Source organism: Pristiophorus japonicus, chromosome 12 (genome assembly GCF_044704955.1).
Source record: "Pristiophorus japonicus isolate sPriJap1 chromosome 12, sPriJap1.hap1, whole genome shotgun sequence".
NCBI lineage: Eukaryota > Metazoa > Chordata > Chondrichthyes > Pristiophoridae > Pristiophorus > Pristiophorus japonicus.
The window spans coordinates 24,962,120-24,987,236 of NC_091988.1; the positions used below are offsets into that span (position 1 = coordinate 24,962,120).

Genomic DNA, 25,117 nt, shown 5'->3' on the forward strand with positions numbered 1-25,117 from the left:
TTATGAGGAAAGGTTGAGTAGGTTGGGCCTCTACTCATTGGAATTCAGAAGAATGAGAGGTGATTTTATCGAAACGTATAAGATTATGAGGGGGCTTGACAAGGTGGATGCAGAGAGGATGTTTCCACTGTTGGGGGAGACTGGAACTAGAGGGCACGAACTAGCTGGGACATTGAATAAATTTAAGACAGAAATAGACAGTTTCTTAAACGATAAAGGGATAAGGGGTTATGGGGAGCGGGTGGGGAAGTGGAGCTGAGTCCATGATCAGATCAGCCATGATCTTATTGAATGGCGGAGCAGGCTCGAGGGGCCGTATGGCCTACTCCTGTTCCTATTTCTTATGTTCTTATGTTCTTAAATATATTCAATGACCCAGCCTCCACAGCTCTCTGGGGCAAAGAATTACATAGATTTACAACCCTCTGAGAAGAAATTTCTCCTCATCTCAGTTTTAAATGGGCGGCCCCTTATTCTAAGACTATGTCCCCTATGAGTGAAAACATCCTCTCTGCAGCCACCTTGTCAAGCCCCCTAGCCCCCTCATTATCTTATAAGTTTCAATATGATCACCTCTCCTGAACTCCAATGAATATAGGCACAAACTACTCAACCTATCCTCATAAGTCAAGCCTCTCATCTCCAGAATCAACCTAGTGAACCTTCTCTGAACAGCCTCCAATGCACGTATATCCTTCCTTAAATACGGAGACCAAAACTGTACGCAGTACTCCAGGTGTGGTCTCACCAATACCCTGTACAGTTATAGCAGGACTTCCTGCTTTTATGCTCTATCCCCCTCGCAATAATGGATTGAGAACTGGTTGTCAGACAGGAAGCAAAGAGTAGGAGTAAACGGGTACTTTTCAGAATGGCAGGCAGTGACTAGTGGGGTGCCGCAAGGTTCTGTGCTGGGGCCCCAGCTGTTTACATTGTACATTAATGATTTAGACGAGGGGATTAAATGCAGTATCTCCAAATTTGCGGATGACACTAAGTTGGGTGGCAGTGTGAGCTGCGAGGAGGATGCTATTAGGCTGCAGAGTGACTTGGATAGGTTAGGTGAGTGGGCAAATGCATGGCAGATGAAGTATAATGTGGATAAATGTGAGGTTATCCACTTTGGTGGTAAAAACAGAGAGACAGACTATTATCTGAATGGTGACAGATTAGGAAAAGGGAAGGTGCAACGAGACCTGGGTGTCATGGTACATCAGTCAGTGAAGGTTAGCATGCAGGTACAGCAGGCGGTTAAGAAAGCAAATGGCATGTTGGCCTTCTTGGCGAGGGGATTTGAATACAGGGGCAGGGAGGTGTTGCTACAGTTGTACAGGGCCTTGGTGAGGCCACACCTGGAGTATTGTGTACAGTTTTGGTCTCCTAACTTGAGGAAGGACATTCTTGCTATTGCGGGAGTGCAGCGAAGATTCACCAGACTGATTCCCGGGATGGCGGGACTGACCTATCAAGAAAGACTGGATCAACTGGGCTTGTATTCACTGGAGTTCAGAAGAATGAGAGGGGACCTCATAGAAACGTTTAAAATTCTGACGGGTTTAGACAGGTTAGATACAGGAAGAATGTTCCCAATGTTGGGGAAGTCCAGAACCAGGGGTCACAGTCTGAGGATAAGGGGTAAGCCATTTAGGACCGAGATGAGGAGAAACTTCTTCACCCAGAGAGTGGTGAACCTGTGGAATTCTCTACCACAGAAAGTAGTTGAGGCCAATTCACTAAATATATTCAAAAGGGAGTTAGATGAAGTCCTTACTACTCGGGGGATCAAGGGTTATGGCGAGAAAGCAGGAATGGGGTACTGAAGTTGCATGTTCAGCCATGAACTCATTGAATGGCGGTGCAGGCTAGAAGGGCTGTGGCCTGCTCCTGCACCTATTTTCTATGTTTCTATGTTTCTATGTAACATTCCATTTGCCTTCCTGATCACTTGCTGTACCTGCAAACTAACTTTTTGTGTTTCATGCACAAGGACCCCCAGGTCCCTCTGTACTGCAGCACTTTGCAATTTTTGTCCATTTAAATTATAATTTGCTTTTCTATTTCTGCCAAAGTGGATAACCTCACATTTTCTCACATTATATGCCCATCTGCCAAATTACTGCCCACTCAATTAGCCTGTCTGTACCCCTTTGCAGATGTTTTGTGTCCTCCTCACAACTTGCTTTCCCACCCATCTTTGTATCATCAACAAACTTGGCTACATTATTTACACTCGGTCCTTTCATCAAAGTCATCATTAGTATAGATTGTAAATAGTTGAGGACCCAGCATCGATCCCTGCGGCACCCCACTAGTCACTGTTTACCAACCGGAAAATGACCCATTTATCCCGACACTCTGTTTTCTGTTAGTTAGCCAATCCTCTATCCATGCTAATATATTAACCCCAACCCCATGAGATTTTATCTTGTGCAGTAACTTTTTATGTGCACCTTATTGAATGCCTTCTGGAAATCCAAAAACACCACATCCACTGGTTCTCCCTTATCCACCCTGCTTGTTACATCCTCAAAGAACTCCAGCAAATTTGTCAAACATGATTTGCCTTTCATAAAACCATGCTGACTCTGCTTGATTGAATCATGCTTTTCCAAATGTCCCGCTACTGCTTCCTTAATAATGGACTCCAGCATTTTCCCAACGACAGATGTTAGGCTAACAGGCCTATAGTTTCCTGCTTTTTGTCTGCCTCCTCTTTTAAATAGGGGCATTATATTGCGGTTTTCCAATCTGCTGGGACCACCCCAGAATCCAGGGAATTTTGGTAGATTACATAATAAGAACATAAGAAATAGGAACAGGAGTAGGCTATACGGCCCCTCAAGCCTGCTCTGTCATTTGATAAGATCATGGCTGATCTGATCATGGACTCAGCTCCACTTCCCTGCCCGCTCCCCATAACCCCTTATCTCCTTATCATTTAAGAAACTGTCTCTTTCTGTCTTAAATTTATTCAATGTCCCAGCTTCCATGGCTCTCTTAGGCAGTGAATTCCACAAATTTACAACCTTCAGAGAAGAAATTTCTCCTCATCTCTATTTTAAATGGGCGGCCCCTTATTCTAAGATCATGCCCTCTAGTTCTAGCCTCCCCCATCAGCAGAAACATCCTCTCTGCATCCAACTTGTCGAGCCCCCTTACAATCTTACACGTTTCGATAAGATCATCTCTCATTCTTCTGAATTCCAATGAGTAAAGGCCCAACCTACTCAACCTTTCCTCATAAGTCAAACCCCAATTCTCCGGAATCAACAGTGAACTTTCTCTGAGCTGCCTCCAAAGCAAGTATATCCTTTTGTAAATATGGAAACCAAAATTGCACGAAGTATTCTAGGTGTGGCCTCACCAATACTCTGTACAACTGTAGCAAGACTTCTCTGTTTTTATATTCCATCCCCTTTACAATAAAGGCCAAGATTCCATTGGCCTTCCTGATCACTTGCTTTTGTGATACTATCCTTTTGTGTTTCATGCACAAGTACCCCCAGGTCCCGCTGTACTGCAGCACTTTGCAATCTTTCTCCATTTAAATAATAACTTGCTCTTTGATTTTTTTCTGCCAAAGTGCATGACCTCGCACTTTCCAACATTATGCTCCATCTGCCAAATTTTTGCCCACTCACTTAGCCTGTCTATGTCCTTTTGCAGATTTTTTGTGTCCTCCTCACACATTGCTTTTCCTCGATCTTTGTATCATCAGCAAACTTGGCTACATTACATTTGGTTACTCAGTCTCTTCCATAGAAACATAGAAAGTAGGTGCAGGAGTAGACCATTCGGCCCTTCGAGCCTGCACCACCATTCAATATGATCATGCAACTTCAGTACCCCATTCCTGCTTTCTCGCCATACCCCTTGATTCCCCCTAGTAGTAAGGACTACATCTAACTCCTTTTTGAATATATTTAGTGAATTGGCCTCAACAACTTTCTGTGGTAGAGAATTCTATCGGTTCACCACTCTCTGGGTGAAGAAGTTTCTCCTTATCTCGGTCCGAAATGGCTTACCCCTTATCCTTGGACTGTGACCCCTGGTTCTGGACTTCCCCAACATCGGGAACATTCTTCCTGCATCCAACCTGTCCAATCCCATCAGAATTTTATATGTTTCTATGAGATCCCCTTTCATTCATCTAAATTCCAGTGAATATAAGCCTAGTCGATCCAGTCTTTCTTCATATGTCAGTCCTGCCATCCCGGGAATCAGTCTGGTGAACCTTCGCTGCATTCCCTCAATAGCAAGAATGTCCTTCCTCAGATTAGGAGACCAATACTGCACACAATACTCGAGGTGTGGTCTCACCAAGGCCCTGCACAACTGCAGTAAGACCTCCCTGCTCCTATACTCAAATCCCATCGCTATGAAGGCCAGCATGTCATTTGCTTTCTTTACTGCCTGCTGTACCTGCAATCCTACCTTCAATGACTGATGTACCATGACACCCAGGTCTCGTTGCACCTCCCCTTTTACTAATCTGTCACCTTCAGATAATAATCTGCCTTCATGTTTTTGCCACCAAAGTGGATAATCTCACACATCCACATTATACTGCATCTGCCATGCATTTGCCCATTCACCTAACCTGTCCAAGTCCCCCTGCAGCCTCCTAGCATCCTCCTTGTAACTCGCAATGCCACCCAGCTTAGTGTCATCTGCAAACTTGGAGATATTACATTCAATTCCTTCGTCTGAATCATTAATGTCTATTGTAAATAGCTGGGGTCCCAGCACTGAACCCTGCAGCACCCCACTAGTCACTGCCTGCCATTCTGAAAAGGACCCGTTTATTCCCACTCTTTGCTTCCTGTCTGCCAACCAGTTCTCTATCCCCATCAATACATTATCCCCAATACCATGTGCCTTAATTTTGCACACTAATCTCTTGTGTGGGACCTTGTCAAAAGCCTTTTGAAAGTCCAAATACACCACATCCACCAGTTCTCCCTTATCCACTCTATTAGTCGCATCCTAAAAAAACTCCAGAAGATTTGTCAAGCATGATTTCCCTTTCATAAATCCATGCTGACTTGGACTGATCCTGTCACTGTATTCCAAATGCGCTGCTATTACATCCTTAATAATTGATTCCAGCATTTTCATCACCACCGATGTCAGGCTAACTGGTCTATAATTCCCTGTTTTCTCTCTCCCTCATTTTTTTTAAAGTAGGGTTATATTAGCTACCCTCCAATCCATAGGAACTGAACCAGAGTCCATGGAATGTTGGAAAATGACCACCAATGCATCTACTATTTCTAGGGCCACTTCCTTAAGTACTATGGGATGCAGACTATCAGGTCCTGGGGATTTATCGGCCTTCAATCCCATCAATTTCCCTAACACCATTTCCTGACTAATAAGGATTTCCCTCAGTTCCCCTTTTTTGCTAGACCCTCGGTCCCCTAGTATTTTCGGGAGGTTATTTGTGTCTTCCTTAGTGAAGACAGAACCAAAGTATTTGTTCAATTGGTCTGCCATTTCCTTGTTCCCCATTATGAATTCACCTGATTCTGACTGCAAAGGATCTACATTAGTCTTCACTAATCTTTTTCTCTTCACATATCTATAGAAGCTTTTGTAGTCAGTTTTTATGTTCCCTGCAAGCTTACTCTCATACTCCATTTTCCCTATTATTCATACTTCTAATTAAACCCTTAGTCCTCCTCTGCTGAATTCTAAATTTCTTCTCGTCCTCAGGTTTGCTGCTTTTTCTGGCCAATTTATATGCCTCTTCCTTAGATTTAACATTTTCCCTAATTTCCCTTGTTAGCCACGGTTGAACCACCTTCCCTTTTTTATTCTTACGCCAGACAGGGGTGTACAATTGTTGTAGTTCATCCATGTGATATTTAAATGTTTGCCATTGCCTATCCACCGTCAACCCGTTAAGTATCATTCTCCAGTCTTTCCTCGACAATTCACTTCTCATACCGTTGAAGTTTCCTTTCTTTAAGTTTAGGACCCTCGTCCCTGAATTAACTGTGTCACTCTCCATCTTAATGAAGAATTCTACCATATTATGGTCACTCTTCCCTAAGGGGCCTCGCGTGACCAGATTGCTAATTAATCCTCTCTCGTTACACAAGACCCAGTCTAAGATGGCCTGCTCTCTAGTTGGTTCCTCGACATATTGGTCGAGAAAACCATTCCTTATACACTCCAGGAAATCTTCCTCCATAGTATTGCTACCAGTTTGGTTAGCCCAATTAATAGCCAGATTAAAGTCACCCATGATAACTGCTGTACCCTTATTGCACGCGTCCCTAATTTCCTGTTTGATGCCATCCCCAACCTCCCTACTACTGTTTGGTGGTCTGTACACAACTCCTACTAACGTTTTCTGCCCTTTGATGTTTCGCAGTTCTACCCACATAGGGATCAAGTTTCGGCCTGAGTTGCTCCTATTTTTTTTGAGTAACTGATTTAGAATGGAATATCTTAGAAATTGCAATTCTCGGCATTTAGTTTGCTCCAGTTCTAATCAGTTGGAACAGTTTCATTTTGGAACAGATTTTTTTTTTCAAAAGGGGGCATGTCCGGCCACTTACGCCTGTTTTGAAAGTTTAGGCAGTGAAAACTTACTCCAAACTAATTTAGAATGGAGTAAGTGTAGATTTTTGTACGCTCAGAAAAACCTTGCCGACACTTTAGAAATCAGGCGTAGGTTACAAATCAGGTGGGTGGAGGGGGAGGAACGGAAGTAATTAAATTTTACAAGCATTCAACAGTGTTACTTATACAAATAAAGCGCCATCCTGAATAAAAAAATTATAAACAAAGCAAATATAAAATATTGAATATTCCTACCTGTGTGAAGCAGCAGCAACCTTCGAGCTGTGGTGCTTCAGGCAGGCCTTCCATGTAGGAGACATGGGCGGCGTAACTGACTCGACGGCAGCCCAACAACAATAGTAGCAAGCAGCCTTCGAGCTGCGGTGCTTCAGGCAGGCCTTCCTTCCATGTCGGAGACAGGGGCGGCGTCAGTGGCTCGACGGCAGCCGAAGACACAGCAAGCAGCCTTCGAGCTGCGAGGGAGGCTGAGGCTAAGGCTATTCGGCCACGGGACAGGGAGAGGCAGCCAGCTAGCCAGTTTGAAACTTAAATTTTAATTGCTGAATGGGTGCTGCATTGTCAACACCACGGATTATGCAATGGTTCACCAGCAATTCACTGCATCGGAGAGAATTGATTAGAGCTCACCGCACCAGGAACATCATAGCCCGTAGGCTGATGGGCAAGAGACCTTACCCACGTTGGCAATATCGAGCCAGGCGCTTGTACCTGGACATGAGCGAGGATGATTGTGTCAAAAGGCTGTGTTTCCGCAGAGAAGTTGTCGTTGAGATCTGTGATATGCTGAGAGCAGATTTGCAGCCCAGAAGCAGAACGCCAACTGCCTTGTCTGTTGGAAGTGAAGGTGACAGCTGCAATTGCCTTCTATGCCTCGTGATCGTTTCAGGCTACAACTGGAGATGTGTGCGCCATTTCTCAACGTGCAATACATGCCTGCGTTTACCGGGTCACGGCTGCACTATATGCGCAGAGGAATGACTTCATCAATTTCCCATTGACCGCACAAGCGATCCATGAGAGGGCTGTGGGATTCTTCAGGATTGCCGGCTTCCCAAAGGTACAGGGCTGCATTGATTGTACCCACATCGCCTTGTGAGCACCTGTGGAGGATTCCGAGCAGTACAGGAATAGAAAACTCCATCAATGTGCAGCTCGTGTGTGACGACAAGCAGCGCATCATGTCAGTCGATGCGAGATGCCCTGGCAGCACCCATGATGCGTTCATCCTACGCGACAGCATTATATCTGACATGTTTGAGCAGCAGCCAGAAGGGCAGAGCTGGCTACTGGGAGACAGGGTACAGCCTGACCACCTGGCTCATGATGCCCCTACGTGTGACACAGGCAGAAGCTGACCGTCAATACAACATGGCGCACATTGCGACGCGCAGCATAATTGAGAGGACCATTGGCACATTGAAACAGCGTTTCCGATGCCTGAACCATTCCAGAGGCCACTTGCAATAATCTCCTCTGATTGTCGGTCACTTCACTGTTGTGTGCTGCATGCTCCATAACTTAGCCATTATGAGGCAGCAGGAGCTGGTAGTGGAACCAGAAGACCCACATGAGGGCCAGTGCCTGATGATAGTATTTTGGAAGAGCAGGATGAGGTTGATGACGCCGATCAGGAAAGCATGCAAGAGCACGAGGTCGGAGGAGGGCTGTCCATCGTGCTCCTTTAACGATTGCTCGAGCCCTGCACCAGCAGCTCATCCGTGAACGCTTCAATTACTGATGCCTGAGGGTTCTGCGACCACTGTTGCACATGGGCATGTTTATTCTTTGGAGTTGTTCCTACGTTGTGTTGTGTTAATGGAACATGATTCAGTTTTAATGAAAAAATATTTTATTGAAAAGTTAACGTTACTGTAATAAAATATTTGTTGTATCAAACTTTACTTTGTAATATGACTCTTGAAGATCACTTATAAACTTTAAGATCACTTATAAACATGTAAAGTTACAAAACAATTTCAATGTGAAAAATCTTACACTCTTAAGATCACTTAAACTTCAAGATCACTTTTTAGGTGCAAAATTAAATAAGTTACAAAAAGTGAGAGCATTTACACTATAAGATCACTTGAAAACCCTAAAATCACTTATAAATTGTCAAGTTACAAAACTTACAAAACAATTTCAATGTGAGAAACGCTACTACAGCTACATCAAGAACAAGAACAAAAGCAGCAAAGAAATGCTGCAACTATCTCTTATCCACATCTCAGTGAATGTCCACTTCTTCATGGGGGTGTCATTTGATTGGCTGGGCTGTGTGCCCTTATTGCAGCAGCTACCTCCCTGACAGCCTGTGCCATCGATTGCACTCCCTCGTTCATTCCCTCCCTAAGTTCCCGTGTCATTACTGCTATTTCTCCCGTCAGGACCGTCACCTCTTCACCCATTGCACTGACGCTACCGATGAGTGATTGGGTAAGCTCATTGGTCTCCATACCCAATGCCACATCCTGAGCCGCATCTGTTGCACACTGCATCTCAGAAGAGCGTGTTTCCAATCTCCTTCTCCTCTACCTGGGTCTGCCTCGCGGCACTACTGCACTGGGAGGCGCGGGCAGGGACAGTGGGACGCTCGGTGTTGCTGACGGCAGTACGAGAGCGAGAGGCGCGGGCTGGGACAGTGGGGTGCTCGGTGTTGCTGATGGCAGTACGAGAGCGAGAGGCGTGGGCTGGGACGGTGGGGCGCTCGGTGTTCCAGACGGCAGTACGAGAGAGAGAGGCATGGGCTGGAATGGTGGGTGAATGGGTATAAACTGCTCCATTATATCACCAGCACCACTGGGACCCGCATCGTCAGAATCAAGGTGGAACCAGAACCTATGCGAGTGGGAGGTGCAGGCTCGGACGGTGGTGCACTGGCTGTAAACTACTGCATTACACCAGCAGAACCACTGGGACCCGCAACATCGGAATCAAAACCATGGAAGGTGGAACCAGAACCTATGCAAGGGGTTGAAACTCTGATGCCCCTTAATGGGGGCTCATAAACATTAATTTGGAAGCTCTCCCCTGTAGGCATTTCAGTCATCGCTGCCATCATCCAGTCTGGATCGTCCGCATCTGGTTGTACTGGTTCTTATTCTGTATCTTCAGGATCCTCACGGTTGGCAGCAGCAGCATCAGCATCATCATCATCTGCAAAATACATCAGAAGAGTCAAATGTTTAACAGCAAGGGAGGGGGCAGGATGGGTGGCATGAGTCCTCTCACACATAGCAGGCCACGCTTCAGGTTGATTTGAAGGATCACGATGCATTTTCAGGACTTGCCCTCTTCCTCGCGTGCAGGCCCAGCTTGTGCTGTACTGATTGCTTTTCTCCATGTACGACTCATCATCGCAGCTACCCTCTGTTCCAAGGGTGTCAGTGGATGCAGATTGGGCACGCCTCCTCCTGTTCGAGTTGCTTCCCTTTTGTTGTGGGCCAATTTCTTCTGCAAAGAGTAAAATATAATTTTTACCGAGTGCGTCTTTCTGCAGGGTGGGACATATAGATAGTCACATTACAATTACGATTACATTAAAAAATTAAAATATTACTTACACTAACTACTTGACCAAGGTCGTGCCATTTCTTTTTATACTGGCTTCCAGATCTCATGGTATGCACCACTGCGCAGTAATCTTCTGCAACTTGGTTTCAGTGTTTCTTCATTTCTTTAGGTGGCACTTTTATGCGACCTCTGTTGCTGGTATCTAGCTCCTGCCATCTCTGCTCAATGGCGTTGACTAATCTCTCCACTTCCTCATGCAAGAAATTCTTTGTTCTTGGTGGACGTTGTTCCATTGCTTTATTGAATTGACACTCTTATTTTTCAAAACACAGAGTCCTTATTTTGCATGCACCTATGCAGCAAATTAAGGAAGTTTAGCAGTGAAAAGCAGAACTCCCTGATTTCAGCGGGTGATTTCTTCAACGCTGCTGTTAAAAGCACTCCTTCAGACACCAAAAAATCACCAAAATTTAATCCCAAACCTTTCCAGAGGTCCACGAGACAAATCAGCACTTTTCTTTAAGTTCCTTTAAAAATGGCCGAGTGCCACTGTTTATGGGCTACTGCGTGTGCGCGCTCCAACGTGCACGCTCAGGGCTGCCGGTATGACGTTCTCTCATTTACTTAGCCCCGCCCCCCTGGATTTGCAGAATCGGCACGCCTCTGTGGCTCTGCCCCCCGCTGCTGTCTGCACGCCGCGCCGAGCTCCAAGGGACCTGCAGGGAGCCCGAGAATTACGAGGTACATTTTTGTCGCGCTTTTAGGCGCGAAAAACGGGCGTCCATGTCAGGGCTGCGCCATTCTAGGCGTGGCCCGAAACTCGACCCCACAGATTCCACACCATCCGCGCTAATGTCCTTCCTTACTATTGTGTTAATCTCCTCTTTAACCAGTAACACTATCCCACATCCCCTTCCTTCCTGTCTGTCCTTCCTGAATATTGAATACCCCTGGATGTTGAGTTCCCAGCCTTGGTACCTTGGAGCCATGTCTCCGTAATCCCAATTACATCATATCAGTTAACAGCTATCTGCGCAGTCAATTCATCCACCTTATTATGAATGCTCCTCGCATTGAGACTCAGTGCCTTCAGGCTTGTTTTTTTTCACATTCTTTGTCCTTTTAGAATTATGTGGTAATGAGGCCCTTTTTGATTTTTGCCCTTGATTTCTCTGCCCTCCACTCTTGCTTTTCTCCTTCCTACCTTTTGCTTCTGCCCCCTTTTTACTTCCCTCTGTCTCCCTGCATAGATTCCCATCCCCCTGCCTTTTTAGTTTAAACCCTCCCCAACAGCACTAGTAAACACTCCACCTAGGACATTGGTTCCGGACCTGCCCAGCTGCAGACCGTCTGGTTTGTACTGGTCCCATCTCCCCCAGAACCGGTTCCAATATCCCAGGAATTTGAATCCCTCCTCCTTGCACCATTCCTCCACCACGTATTCATCTGAGCTATCTTGCAATTCCTACTCTGACTAGCACGTGGCACTGGTAGCAGTTCTGAGATTACTACCTTTGAGGTCCTACTTTTTAATTTAATTCCTAGCTCCCTAAATTCAGCTTGCAAGACCTCATCCCGTTTATTTACCTATATCGTTGGTACCTATATGTATCATGACAGCTGGCTGTTCACCCTCCCCTTCCAGAATGTGCTGTCGTTAATATAGATTGTAAATAGTTGGGGTCCCAGCACTGATCCCTGTGGCACCCCACTAGTTACTGGTTGTCAACCAAAGAATGGGCCATTTATCCCGACTCTGTATTCTCTGTTTGTTAGCCAATCCTCTATCCATTCTAATATATTACCCCCAATCCCGTGAACTTTTATCTTGTGCAGTAACCTTTTATGTGGCACCTCGTCAAATGACTTCGAGAAGTCCAAATACACCACATCCACTGGTTTCCCTTTATCCACCCTGTTCGTTACATCCTCAAAGAATTCCAGCAAATTTGTCAAACCTGACTTCCCTTTCATAAATCCATACTGACTCTGCCTGACCGAATTTTGCTTTTCCAAATGTCCTTCTTTACTGCTTCTTTAACAATGGACCCCAACATTTTCCCAACCACTGATGTTAGGTTAACTGGTCTATAGTTTTCTGCTTTTTGTCTGCCTCCTTTTTTAAATAGGGGCATTACATTTGCAGTTTTCCAATCTGCTGGGACCAATGCATCCACTATCTCTGCAGCCACCTCTCAAGACCATAGGGCCCAACATTGCCCAACCCCTTTTTTCAGCATACTGACATGAAGCGCGTCGATTTTGCGCCCTGGAAAGGGCACCAGAAAAAAGGGGCCCCATCCTGGCCGCCCTTCGGAGCCCCCGGTGCCCTGGCGTGGCGTGGAGGCTGAAGGAGGGGGGCAGAGCAACAGGCCAGCGCAGAAAGCACTGCTGGCACCTGCGCGCATGCTCAGTGAGAACTGCGCGCATGCTCCTGCCCTCCCAGTGCGTCCTGTGGGCTGTGAACAGGACCCGATGCTCGCAGCCCCTATCCCAGGCCGAAGGGACGCCCGATCTCGCCGCACCCTATCCCCGGCCGAGTGGCCTCCCGCACCGGCCAGCCAGCCCGCTGAGTTCCTGGGCAGGTAGGATTTCACTTTTAATTTTTATTTACTGGCTGTGCTTGACAATTTTGATGGGGCGGGGGGGGAGGGGAAGGAGGAAGAGAGTTTTGCGGGGGGCGGGAGGAGGAGGAGGAGGAGGAGGAGGAGGAGGAGAAGAGTTTTGCGGGGGGGGAGGGGAGGAGGAGAGTTTTTTTGGGGGGGGGAGGAGGAGCGTTTTGGGGGTGGGGGGGGGAGAAAGAGTGTCTCTCTGGCTACCCGCCCCCCCCCCCACCATGACATCGCAGCCAGCAGCTCACATTTCTCTGGTAGGATTTACTTCATTTTTATTATTTTAATTGTTTGAGCTTTTCCTTGCAATGTTTGGTGCTTGGTTGTTGAGGTCCTCTCCAGTTCCCTTCCCTCCCCTATCCCTGCCCTAATGTCTGCCGAATGTGCACTGCTTTTTCTTCACTGCCCGCAAGTTTTTTCAGAGCTGGCCACATACACTGACCTAAGTCGATTTGGAGTAAGTTTTTGCTATTTCCCCATGACTGTAATCCAGTTCATAGTTATACTGCTACATACAGTAAAATACCATTATTTGTGTGTTCTTTTTCAGGTTGTCTTGCACCCTACACCCAATAGTCCAAAATCAGCCGATTTGCACAAAATGGTTGTTTCAAAAAACAGCACCGATCAGGATCTGAAAATTAAATTGGCAGTTCGGATGGATAAACCACAGAATATGAAGCATTGTGGGTAAGTATGCAACCCATAAATGACAGTACTTTTTTTTTTAAATGCGGGTGTTGGTTTATTTTTAATATAATATCATTTAAAACGAATTACATTTGGTTGTCTAACTAGCATATCTGACCCTTTAAGTTATTTCCAGATACTAAAATCAATTTAACCCTTGACAGCACTACTGTTCATTCTAAATAAGTGCAGTTACGGTGTTGCTTCATGTCTCGGTTACAAATGCTGTGACAGGTATCAGCTTTAGAAACATAGAAAATAGGTGCAGGAGTAGGCCATTCGGCCCTTCGAGCCTGCACCACCATTCACTAAGATCATGGCTGATCATTCCCTCAGTATCACTTTTCAGCTTTCTCTCCATACCCCTTGTTCCCTTAGCCATAAGGGCCATATCTAACACCCTCTTGAATATATCCAATGAACTGACATCAACAACTCTCTGCAGTAGGGAATTCCACAGGTTAACAACTCTCTGAGTGAAGAAGTTTCTCCTCATCTCAGTCCTAAATGGCCTACCCCTTATCCTAAGACTGTGTCCCCTGGTTCTGGACTTCTCCAACATCGGGAACATTCTACCCGCATCCAGTCCCGTCAGAATCTTATATGTTTCTATGAGATTCCCTCTCATCCTTCTAAACTCCAGTGTATAAAGGTCCAGTCTCTCCTCATATGTCAGTCCTGCCACCCGGGAATCAGTCTGGTGAACCTTCGCTGCACTCCCTCAATAGCAAGAATGTCCTTCCTCAGATTAGGAGACCAAAACTGAACACAATATTCCAGGTGAGGCCTCACCAAGGCCCTGTACATCTGCAGTAAGACCTCCCTGCTCCTATACTCAAATCCCCGAGTTATGAAGGCCAATATACCATTTGCCTTCTTCCCCGCCTACTGTACCTGTATGCCAACTTTCAATGACTGATGAACCATGACACCCAGGTCTCGTTGTACCTCCCCTTTTCCTAATCTGTCGCCATTCAGATAATATTCTGTCTTCGCATTTTTGCCCCCAAAGTGGATAACCTCACATTTATCCACATTATACTGCATCTGCCATGTAGGAATAATGCTGTATCAGCATGTAGGAATAATGGTTCAAAATTTAAATTTATTGCTCGGATTTTATGTCTGATGTTTCATTTGGCTCTTAATCATCATCTAACTACTGGCTCATCCTAGTCATGCTAAGGTCTGAACAGGACGCACAATTTGATATATTTCTGGAAGCTCCTTTATTTCACTGCTTCTAAGTAGTTATGGATAATACAGTTGTCAATGTGACGTTATAACCAGAACAATAACTTGTTTTTTGTAAAGTATGTACCTGTGTGTATGCTCACAGCTTTGTAGAGCTGTTGCATTGCGAGTGGCTTAGTCAGTCACGTGATGGTCACAAGACTCAATAAAACCCCAGTCAATTGAGTCTAGGTCATCCACGATGAGGTATGCAGTTGTGAGCCTAGTGGATGAACTGATAATATTTAGTTTGATTGTTCAACCTTTGTTAATAAACCAACCAGTTCTTAATAGCAATGTGTTGCTATGAATTCTTAAACAAAGAACCCATGAAGCATATACATTACAGTTTTGAGATTACTGTAACATAGTATTTGCTGTTATTCCAAAAAATGGGAAAATGCCTATTTTTCTCCAGTAGTAACGAGCCACTAATAAAATTGCATTCTCAAAAATTGCACATTTTAAAGCTACAACTTCTTGCAATTTTGTTAGTAAAATAAATCAGGCATTCTCCCATTTTTTTGTAAAAGAGGAATTTTAACCCCTAATTAGAACATTATAGCAACAACAAACAGGTGTATGCGCGCTAATCTTTGCATTCTGTGATGTTGTCAGTATTTCGTCTATTTTGCGACTGCTGATGTATTCAAAGTTGTCATTTAATCAGAGTTCCACACAATTCAATCACAATAGTCAGATGCTGACTGCAGACATGAAAAGGTTGCAATATTTAATCACCATTGTTCCAGTGCTTGCAATGACAGTCATTTCTATTTCCATCAAAAACACAGAAAATAGTTCATTTAGAGATTGTACAGAACTTCTTACAACAGTCACATTTTCCAGCTGTTCTCTTCTATGACAATTTAATCAGATTGTATACTGAATAAAAAATGGAAGGTCAAGACCCATATTTGTCTCCCTCTTATATAATTACTTTGTCCTAAGTGTATTGCTAATAGTAATACAGAGTTTGGTAAAAGAATTGTGGCAGCTGTTGACTACATGATCTGATTAAAATATGGACACCACAACGAAGAGTTTAACTTAGAATGAATACCCCCATTTGTTCAAAGAACATGATTAAAGATGTTATTTTACATTGTTGATATTTAGCATTTTAACTGACAGAATACCATTATAAATCCAGTTAATATGATGAAAAATGTTTGCGATTTTCAAGGGAACAGTCAGTCGATTAAAAGATGGACTCAATGAAGAGCATGTGAGCAGAATATGAATTACAGGAATAACTGGGTCATTGCAGACGTATTTCAGTGACAGTGATGTGCGCACAAATTGGAAACTGGCTGGAACTTGAGGAATGGCTAGGGACCAGGAGAAGACTGAGCACAGAGGTTTAGCTACAGTGTAACTGGACAGTTGTAAAAAGAAACAATCACATTGGCAAATTGAGCAAATATATGAAGGGAGAATTGTAATTGCTAAAAAATGGTAAAATGAATTGTGTCTTGCAGGCTGAACCAACATTTCCATCTTATTGGCCACTGTTGAGCATGTGACTGAGTTTTAGAGCAGTGTGATACTGTCAAGAGGGCATGTATCAGTTCAGTTATGTAATTATGTGGGTCATTGCACTGCTTTGGTTGAATTATACTTGCAGAAAACGTGCCTTTTGGGTATCATTTTTTTTTACATAATGCACATATATTAGGCAAAGACATTCACAGGAAAAGGAGCCCTGGTTATTATAATGTTTTAAGACTTTCGAACAGACTACACTTACTATCTGAAGTATTTTTTTTATCCCCAGGGTGGACAAATTTTATGCCTGGGATTCCCATGCAGACAAGTAGGAATCTCAGTGATATCTGGGACCCATGAGTAAATAATGCCTGTTTAAGAGTTTGTTGAATGGCACCAAAAAACACACATTACGATAATTTTCCGCCTTTGTGCTGAGGGGGTGGCCCTCAGAGTGCCTATCAGAAATTCGAACGCTCACTCCAATTTTCTAACTATTGATTTTAGTGGACAGAAAACAAGAGTCTTCAATATGCTCTGGTTGTGTGCAAGGCCGATCCCAAGTGCGTGGGATTTTGCAAAATTTAGCCATAAAACCTTACTAACAACTGAGGCAAGACAACTAGCCTATGATTTTCTAGCTTATCCCCTTTCCCTTTCTTGAGCATGGATTTAATATCATCCAGTCCCTTGGTAAAATTCCCATTTCCTAAGGTCTTTGGAAACTTATAATTGGCGCCTCCACCTCAGCCTTCCTCAGTATTGTGGGATACTTGTTATCTTGGCCTGGTTAGTCCTACAGTGCCACTTTAATCGTCCACTGTAAAAACCGAGAAATATTGCTACTTAAGGACAAGTGTTGTTTTTTCACTGTTAAGTACACGCCTTCATCTCCATATGATCCCACGTGTTCCTTGATTATCCTTTTACTTGTGTGTTTATAAAGCCTTTGCTCTTTCTCTAAGTTGACCACCAGTCTTTTTCATGCTTCCTGTCAGTCTTCCGTATCTCCCATTGTGCTTCCCTCTGTGCTTTTATATTATTATGTCACTTTTATCAACTTCGATTTTGCTCTGTTGTGTCTATCCATCCATGTATCTACAGCGTTTACTGCTTATCAGGATATATTTAATCTGTATCTTATCTATTTTGTATTTCAATATCTCTCATACTGGTCTGCTGTTCAATCTGCAATTCTTTCCAACCAATTAATCAGGGACCGGTTCACCCTTCATCCCAGTGAAATTAACTAATTTATAGTCCAACACCTTTACCAGGACTCCTCTTTTTATTTATTTCAATGTGATCCCAATTAGGTCATGGAATCTATTTGCCATGTGTTCCGTACCTTCAGATTACTAGCTTGGTCGGTCTCATTATGCAGAACTAGATCCTTGTACAACAAGGCAACAGTCCCGAATGCATGCTGAGAATCCATCCTCATTTTGACTGCAAATGCTTATCTAATCCTAGTCTACTTTAGAATTGTTGAGGATTACATTAATATAATGATGTGACTGCTGCTCTCCAACTTGCCAACAAATCTCATCTTCTATTTGCCTCCCACTTTTTGTTGGTCTATATCATACTCGCAATGTGGGAACAGATCTCTTGGTATTCATCGACTGAACCCTGATAGACTTCTCATGGTATTTCGCCATTCTGCTTGCAGCTTGTGCAATACTCACTCAGAGTGATAAATACCCCAGATAGTATTTAGGGATTGATAATGAGATCTTGGCAGAGTGCTCATCAAGTGCTGGCTGCATCCATGAAAATTGATGTAGACGGCGCTCCCAGTGTCCAGCATATGTGCGAGGGAATCATTAAGATCGTGGGGTTGTGCATCGACTACCAGCAGCTATTAAAGGACTGCTAGGTGCTACTCAAGTTGTGCATGTGTCTTTATTAATTTACAACAAATTGCGAAATGCCAGATACGCAGCTTGGTTGTTCGAAGCTTTGTTCACGGAGGTGCTGCAACAAGGGATAGCCATATATGGAGTACAGGGACACGCAGCGATAAATAGGAGAATTTTTCTGGAGGCTTCCCTTGAAATGCCAGTTCCAAATAGCTGGTGTTCTGTTCAGGTATTATGGGTCTTTATGCACAGTTTTACCATTTTTCATGAGGTGTGGACTAAGCCGATAACACAAGGCTTTAGCACTTTCCTTTCCATTGCATTATTAGCTGACATTAACAGTTCTCTCTCCTCAGGTACTATCCCCCTCTATCTCAAATCTGCCGTCATCACCCCTCCTCAAAAAAACAGCCCCTGGCCCCTCTGTCCTTGCAAACTACTGCCCCATCTCCAACCTCCCTTTCCTCTCTAAAGTCCTTGAACATGTTGTCACCTCCCAAATTCGTGTCCATCTTTCCTACAACTCCATGTTTGAATCCCTCCAATCCGGTTTCCACCCCTGCCACAGTACCGAACGGCTCATCAAATTCACAAATGCCACCCTTTGTGACTGTGACAAAGGTAAACTTTCACTCCTTGTCCCTCTTGATTTGTCTGCAGCCTTTGACACGATTGACCACTCCATCCCCCTCCAAGACCTTTCCACCAATGTCCAGCTGGGTGGGACTGCACTCGCCTGGTTCCATTCTTATCTATCTAATCGTAGCCAGAGAATCACACGCAGTGGCTTCTTCTTCCCACTCGCGCATTGCTACCTCTGCTGTCCCCCAAGGATCTATCCTTGGCCCCCTCCTATTTCTCATCTATATGCTGTCCCTTGGCGACATCAGCTGAAAACCCAGCTTCAGTTTCCACATGTACGCTGATGGCACCCAGCTCTACCTCACTACCACTTCTCTCGACCCCCCCTATCGTCTCCAAATTGTCAGACTGCTTGTCTGACATCCAGTTCTGGATGAGTAGAAATTTTCTCCAATGAACTATTGGGAAGAATTAAGCCATTGTTTTCAGTCCTCGCCACAAACTCCGTTCCCTAGCTACTGACTCCATCCCTCTACTTAACTTCTGTCTGAGGCTGGTTCGTAACTTTGGTGTCATATTTGACCCTGAAGTGAGCTTCCAACCACATATCTGCGACATAACTAAGACCACCTATTCCACCTTCGTAACATTCTCCGCCATTGCTCAGCTCATCCACTGCTGAAGCCCAAATCCAAAACCCGGCTGCCCGTGTCCTAACTCGTTCACCCATCACCCCTGTGCTCGCTGACCTACATTGGCTCCCAGTTAATCAACACCTCGATTTCAAACTTCTCATCCTCATTTACAAATCCCTTCATGGCCTCGCCCCTTATCTATGTTAGCTCCTTTAACCCCAGCCTCCCCCCCCCCCCCCCAAGATATCTGCGCTCCTCTTGAGCATCCCTGATTATAATCGTTCAACTATAGGTGGCCGTACCTTCTCTGCCTCGGCCCCAAGCTCTGGAATTGCCTGCCTAAACCTCTCCGCTTCGCTTCTCTTTCCTCTTTTAAGATACTCCTTAAAACCTACCTCTTTGCCCAAGCATTTGGTCACCTGCCCTAATTTCTCCTTATATGGCTCGGTGTCAAATTTTTTGTCTTATAATTCTCCTGTGAAGCGCCTTGGGACATTTTGTTACATTAACGACATAATATAAATACAAGTTGTGTTGTTGTTCTTGGTGTTTAGCAAATCAGCACCACAATTGCCGTGGTTCAGTGCTTTCTTTGGTTATGCTTAGCTTTTGACAGTTCACAGGAAACTGTTTTAAAGTTACACTGGGAACATAGGAACGATGGTAAAAGATCAATCAAAAACTGGCTCCCTTGGTAATGAAGTTCATTTATGACATTAATAAGGCAGTTGAACCTCAGTCACAGATCGGTTTTCCAGGTCCCTGGACCACCGATCAATTGTCTCTACTGACAGAGTTTCACTAGTTATTGGGAGAGGCTCTAGCTGGACAGCTGATAGAATTGTGAAGAGGTCTGCAGTCCACATCATCTGATTCGAAGAAGATAAATGGTGGCAAGCTGACTGCAGGGAGAAATGAGAGATAGTGTGAATTAAATATTCAGGAGAGAAAAACAACTTTAAATTTTGAATTTAAAAGCATTGAACTGTAACTGTTCTGGCAAGTTTGGAGTTAATGTGTATTGTAAGAATAAAAATCCCAGTCTTCCACCGCTCTGACAAATGCCAGACTACAGCACTTAAGTGGAAATTAATAGCCTCTGAAATAGCAAATGCAAATTGTCACCAATGCGTGTTCCGTCGGCTCCAAAGTCTAGTTCAACTGGTGCCAGCATTGCTGTACTACAGACTCGAGCAAGGTCATATCACTTGGGACAGACACAGAGACAAATCCTCCATAACAAAGCCTAAATCTTTGTCCACAAAATACCTCTGACATTCTTACCAGACTACTTGACTTGTAACACAATACATGCATTTGTCATGTTCATCACTGGCTGTGCACTGGCAAGGTCATTTCACAATGTCACCATTAGAAGCATGGCTTACTGCAGGTGCAGCACCTTGTCCACTAATACTGTACACGACTAGATATTAGATGGAGGAGACCTAGCGTTTAAACAACAACTGGTGATTTATTTGCCGTTCAAATGCAATTCATTTCAGTTCTATTTTGCTTTATATCTATTGCAATCAAAGTGATATAAAAAGAACAGATTAATGTCCTTTGCATTGGAGACTTACTGGCAGTGTACTGACAAGTTTGCAAATAGCTAGCAACTAGAAAATGTACAAAGATTAGAAGCGGTGTTTAGTTTTGAAAATGTAGATTATCATCATTCTGGTATTCTGCTTTCAATCTCTCTCTAAGGCAGTCCCTCGGAGTTGAAGATGACTTGCTTTCACACTAAAAATGAGTTCTCAGGTGACTGATGAGTCCGATGCAGGACCTACAGTCTCTCACAGGTGGGGCAGACGGTGGTTGAAGGAACGTGGGTTGAAGGGATGGGTGGGTGGGGTGCTTGGACTGTCATGCGTTCCTTCCGCAGTTAGCACTTGGCTTCCACTTGCTCCTGGCGAAGAGACTCGAAGTGTTCGGCACTTTCCCGGATGCTTCTCCTCCACTTTGGGCAGTCTTGGGCCAGGGATTCCCAGGTTGTCCCGAGTACTGCTCAGCTACCGCACCAGACCCCACTCTCTCACCGGGATTCCCCCAGCCGAGCTGCTCATGAAAAGGGCACTTAAAACAAGGCTCTCTCTGGTCCACCCTGATCTACAAAGCGACATCAACAAAGTGTGTACCATGACCGCACAAACTAGTCACGCGATATTGAGATCAATGATCCTGTGTTTGTGCTCAATTATGGACATGGTCTCAAATGGCTCGCTGGAACGGTCACAGCCAAAGAGGGGAGTAGGGTAGTTCAGGTCAAACTGACCAATGGACAAACGCACAGAAAACACTTGGACCAAATTAAACTGCGGTTCACCAACAGCTACATACAACCTGAAGAGGACACCACCAACTTTGACCTTCCAACACACACACAAGTGCCAACTGACATCACAGTTGAGCACGAAACAGAATTCATCATCCCCAGCAGTCCAGCAAGGCCGGCTGCCCAACATCCCAATGAAGAATTGACCAACCCAACCACACCAGCATTTGTACCGAGACATAGAAACATAGAAACATAGAAAATAGGTGCAGGAGCAGGCCATTCAGCCCTTCTAGCCTGCACCGCCATTCAACGAGTTCATGGCTGAACATGAAACTTCAGTACCCACTTCCTGCTTTCACGCCATACCCCTTGATCCCCCGAGTAGTAAGGACTTCATCTAACTCCCTTTTGAATATATTTAGTGAATTGGCCTCAACTACTTCCTGTGGTAGAGAATTCCACAGGTTCACCACTCTCTGGGTGAAGAAGTTTCTCCTTATCTCGGTCCTAAATGGCTTACCCCTTATCCTTAGACTGTGACCCCTGGTTCTGGACTTCCCCAACATTGGGAACATTCTTCCTGCATCCAACCTGTCCAAACCCGTCAGAATTTTAAACGTTTCTATGAGGTCCCCTCTCACTCTTCTGAACTCCAGTGAATACAAGCCCAGTTGATTCAGTCTTTCTTGATAGGTCAGTCCCACCATCCCGGGAATCAGTCTGGTGAATCTTCGCTGCACTCCCTCAACAGCAAGTATGTCCTTCCTCAAGTTAGGAGACCAAAACTGTACACAATACTCCAGGTGCGGCCTCACCAAGGCCCTGTACAACTGTAGCAACACCTCCCTGCCCCTGTACTCAAATCCCCTCGCTATGAAGGCCAACATGCCATTTGCTTTCTTAACCGCCTGCTGTACCTGCATGCCAACCTTCAATGACTGATGTACCATGACACCCAGGTCTCGTTGCACCTTCCCTTTTCCTAATCTGTCACCATTCAGATAATAGTCTGTCTCTCTGTTTTTACCACCAAAGTGGATAACCTCACATTTATCCACATTATACTTCATCTGCCACGCATTTGCCCACTCACCTAATCTATCCAAGTCACTCTGTAGCCTCATAGCATCCTCCTCGCAGCTCACACTGCCACCCAACTTAGTGTCATCCGCAAATTTGGAGATACTACATTTAATCCCCTCGTCTAAATCATTAATGTACAATGTAAACAGCTGGGGCCCCAGCACAGAACCCTGTGGTACCCCACTAGTCACTGCCTGCCATTCCGAAAAGTACCCATTTACTCCTACTCTTTGCTTCCTGTCTGACAACCAGTTCTCAATCCACGTCAGCACACTACCCCCAATCCCATGTGCTTTAACTTTGCACATTAGTCTCCTGTGTGGGACCTTGTCGAAAGCCTTCTGAAAGTCCAAATATACCACATCAACTGGTACTCCTTTGTCCACTTTATTGGAAACATCCTCAAAAAATTCCAGAAGATTTGTCAAGCATGATCTCCCTTTTACAAATCCATGCTGACTTGGACCTATCATGTCACCATTTTCCAAATGCGCTGCTATGACATCCTTAATAATTGATTTCATCATTTTACCCACTACTGAGGTCAGGCTGACCGGTCTATAATTCCCTGCTTTCTCTCTCCCTCCTTTTTTAAAAAGTGGGGTTACATTGGCTACCCTCCACTCGATAGGAACTGATCCAGTGTCAATGGAATGTTGGAAAATGACTGTCAATGCATCCGCTATTTCCAAGGCCACCTCCTTAAGTACTCTGGGATGCAGTCCATCAGGCCCTGGGGATTTATCGGCCTTCAATCCCATCAATTTCCCCAACACAATTTCCCGACTAATAAAGATTTCCCTCAGTTCCTCCTCCTTAATAGACAAGGGAGCGCAAGGCCCCAGATCGTCTCACCTTGTAAATAAGTGTATTGTTGACTTCACGGGGGAGTGATGTTATGTATTTAACCCCTTGTAACCTGCACCACACCTGACAACCAGAGGGCCTACATGTTGGAGTCCCAAGGGATCCCAGCATCCCTGGGGAGTACTGTATATAAGCAGGCCACCCACGAGGTACCTGCACCTGGGAACTACAATAATGGAGCTGTCACACTTGCTCATTACACACAGTACTTGGTCTGACCATTTATTATGAGTATAACAATTCTTGTACGGAATTTGCACTATAAATCGATAGTTTCAATTTTTTTTGTTATTAAAAATGAATGTAAATCATTTTAATGTTTTGGAACTGCTTCATAAATTGCTTCAACAATTTCAAAAGAGAAGATTTTTTTTATTATATCATTAAATAATTCATTATGCTATTTACAAAAGAACAAGAATCCATCCAATGTGTAAATTCATCATCACAGGCAGTCCTTTGAAATCGAGGAGAACTTGCTTCCACTCTAAAAGTGAGTTCTCAGGTGACTGTACAGTCCAATATGGGAATTACAGTCTCTGTCACAGGTAGGACAGACAGTCGTTGAAGGAAAGGGTGGGTGAGAAGTCTGGTTTGGCGCACACTCCTTCCGCTGCCTGCGCTTGTTTTCTGCATGCTCTCGGCGATGAGACAAGATGCTCAGCGCCCTCCCGGATGCTCTTCCTCCACTAAGGACGGTCTTTGGCCAGGGATTCCCAGGTGCCGGTGGGGATGTTGCACTTTATCAGGGAGGCTTTGAGGGTGTCCTTGAAATATTTCCTCTGCCCACCCGGGGCTCGTTTGCCATGTAGGAGTTCCAAGTAGAGCGCTTGCTTTGGGAGTCTTGTGTCGGGCATGCGGATGATGTGGCCCGCCCAGCGGAGCTGGTCGAGTGTGGTCAGTGCCCTATTCAAAATGGCCTAAGAGAGTGATGACATTCAGGAACCAACATTCGTTGCACATATTAGTGTTAAAAGTTGTCTTCTGTGGAAATTGTATCTGATTGTTTGGGTCTTTACTCGTTGGAGTTCAGAAGGATGAGGGGTGATCTTATAGAAACATTTAAAATAACGAAAGGGATAGACAAGATAGAGGCAGAGAGGGGGCACAGCCTCAAAATACGGGGGAGCCAATTTAAAACTGAGTTGAGAAGGAATTTCTTCTCCCACAGGGTTGTGAATCTGTGGAATTCTCTACCCAAGTAAGCAGTTGAGGCTAGTTCATTGAATGTATTCAAGTCACAGATAGATAAATTTTTAACCAATAAGGGAATTAAGGGTTACGGGGAGCGGGCGGGTAAGTGGAGCTGAGTCCACAGCCAGATCAGACATGATCTTGTTAAATGGCGGAGCAGGCTCGAGGGGCTAGATGGCCTACTCCTGTTCCTAATTCTTATGTTCTTATGTTCTTATGCTCTTATGCTCTGCCCTACTGTTCCAGTGCCATAATTGAATGGACACATCTGTGATTGATGATCAATGCTGGGATTAGCTTTCTTCGAGAAAACTCTTTCTTATTTAAACAAATACCACCTTGTTGCTTACATTGCGCCTTCAATCCAATAAAGCATGAGTGATGGGTCAGTCCTAGTGAACTAGTAAGGATGATGTTCAAGCCCATCCGTGATACTCCTCCGACAGTGTGGTGACAAGTGAATGATTTTTTTCCTGGTGTTGTTTT

General features: G+C 44.6%; 1 protein-coding gene across 2 annotated transcripts in view; it reads left to right on the plus strand.

Moving 5' to 3' along the window:
• Positions 1-25,117, plus strand: part of cadpsa (Ca2+-dependent activator protein for secretion a) — a 603,717-nt gene that overhangs the window by 306,187 nt on the left and 272,413 nt on the right. For both annotated transcript variants that reach the window (XM_070894664.1, XM_070894665.1), the window contains exon 8: positions 13,267-13,406. In XM_070894664.1, coding sequence (XP_070750765.1) covers positions 13,267-13,406 — 140 coding nt within the window. The remainder of the gene's footprint in view (positions 1-13,266; positions 13,407-25,117) is intronic.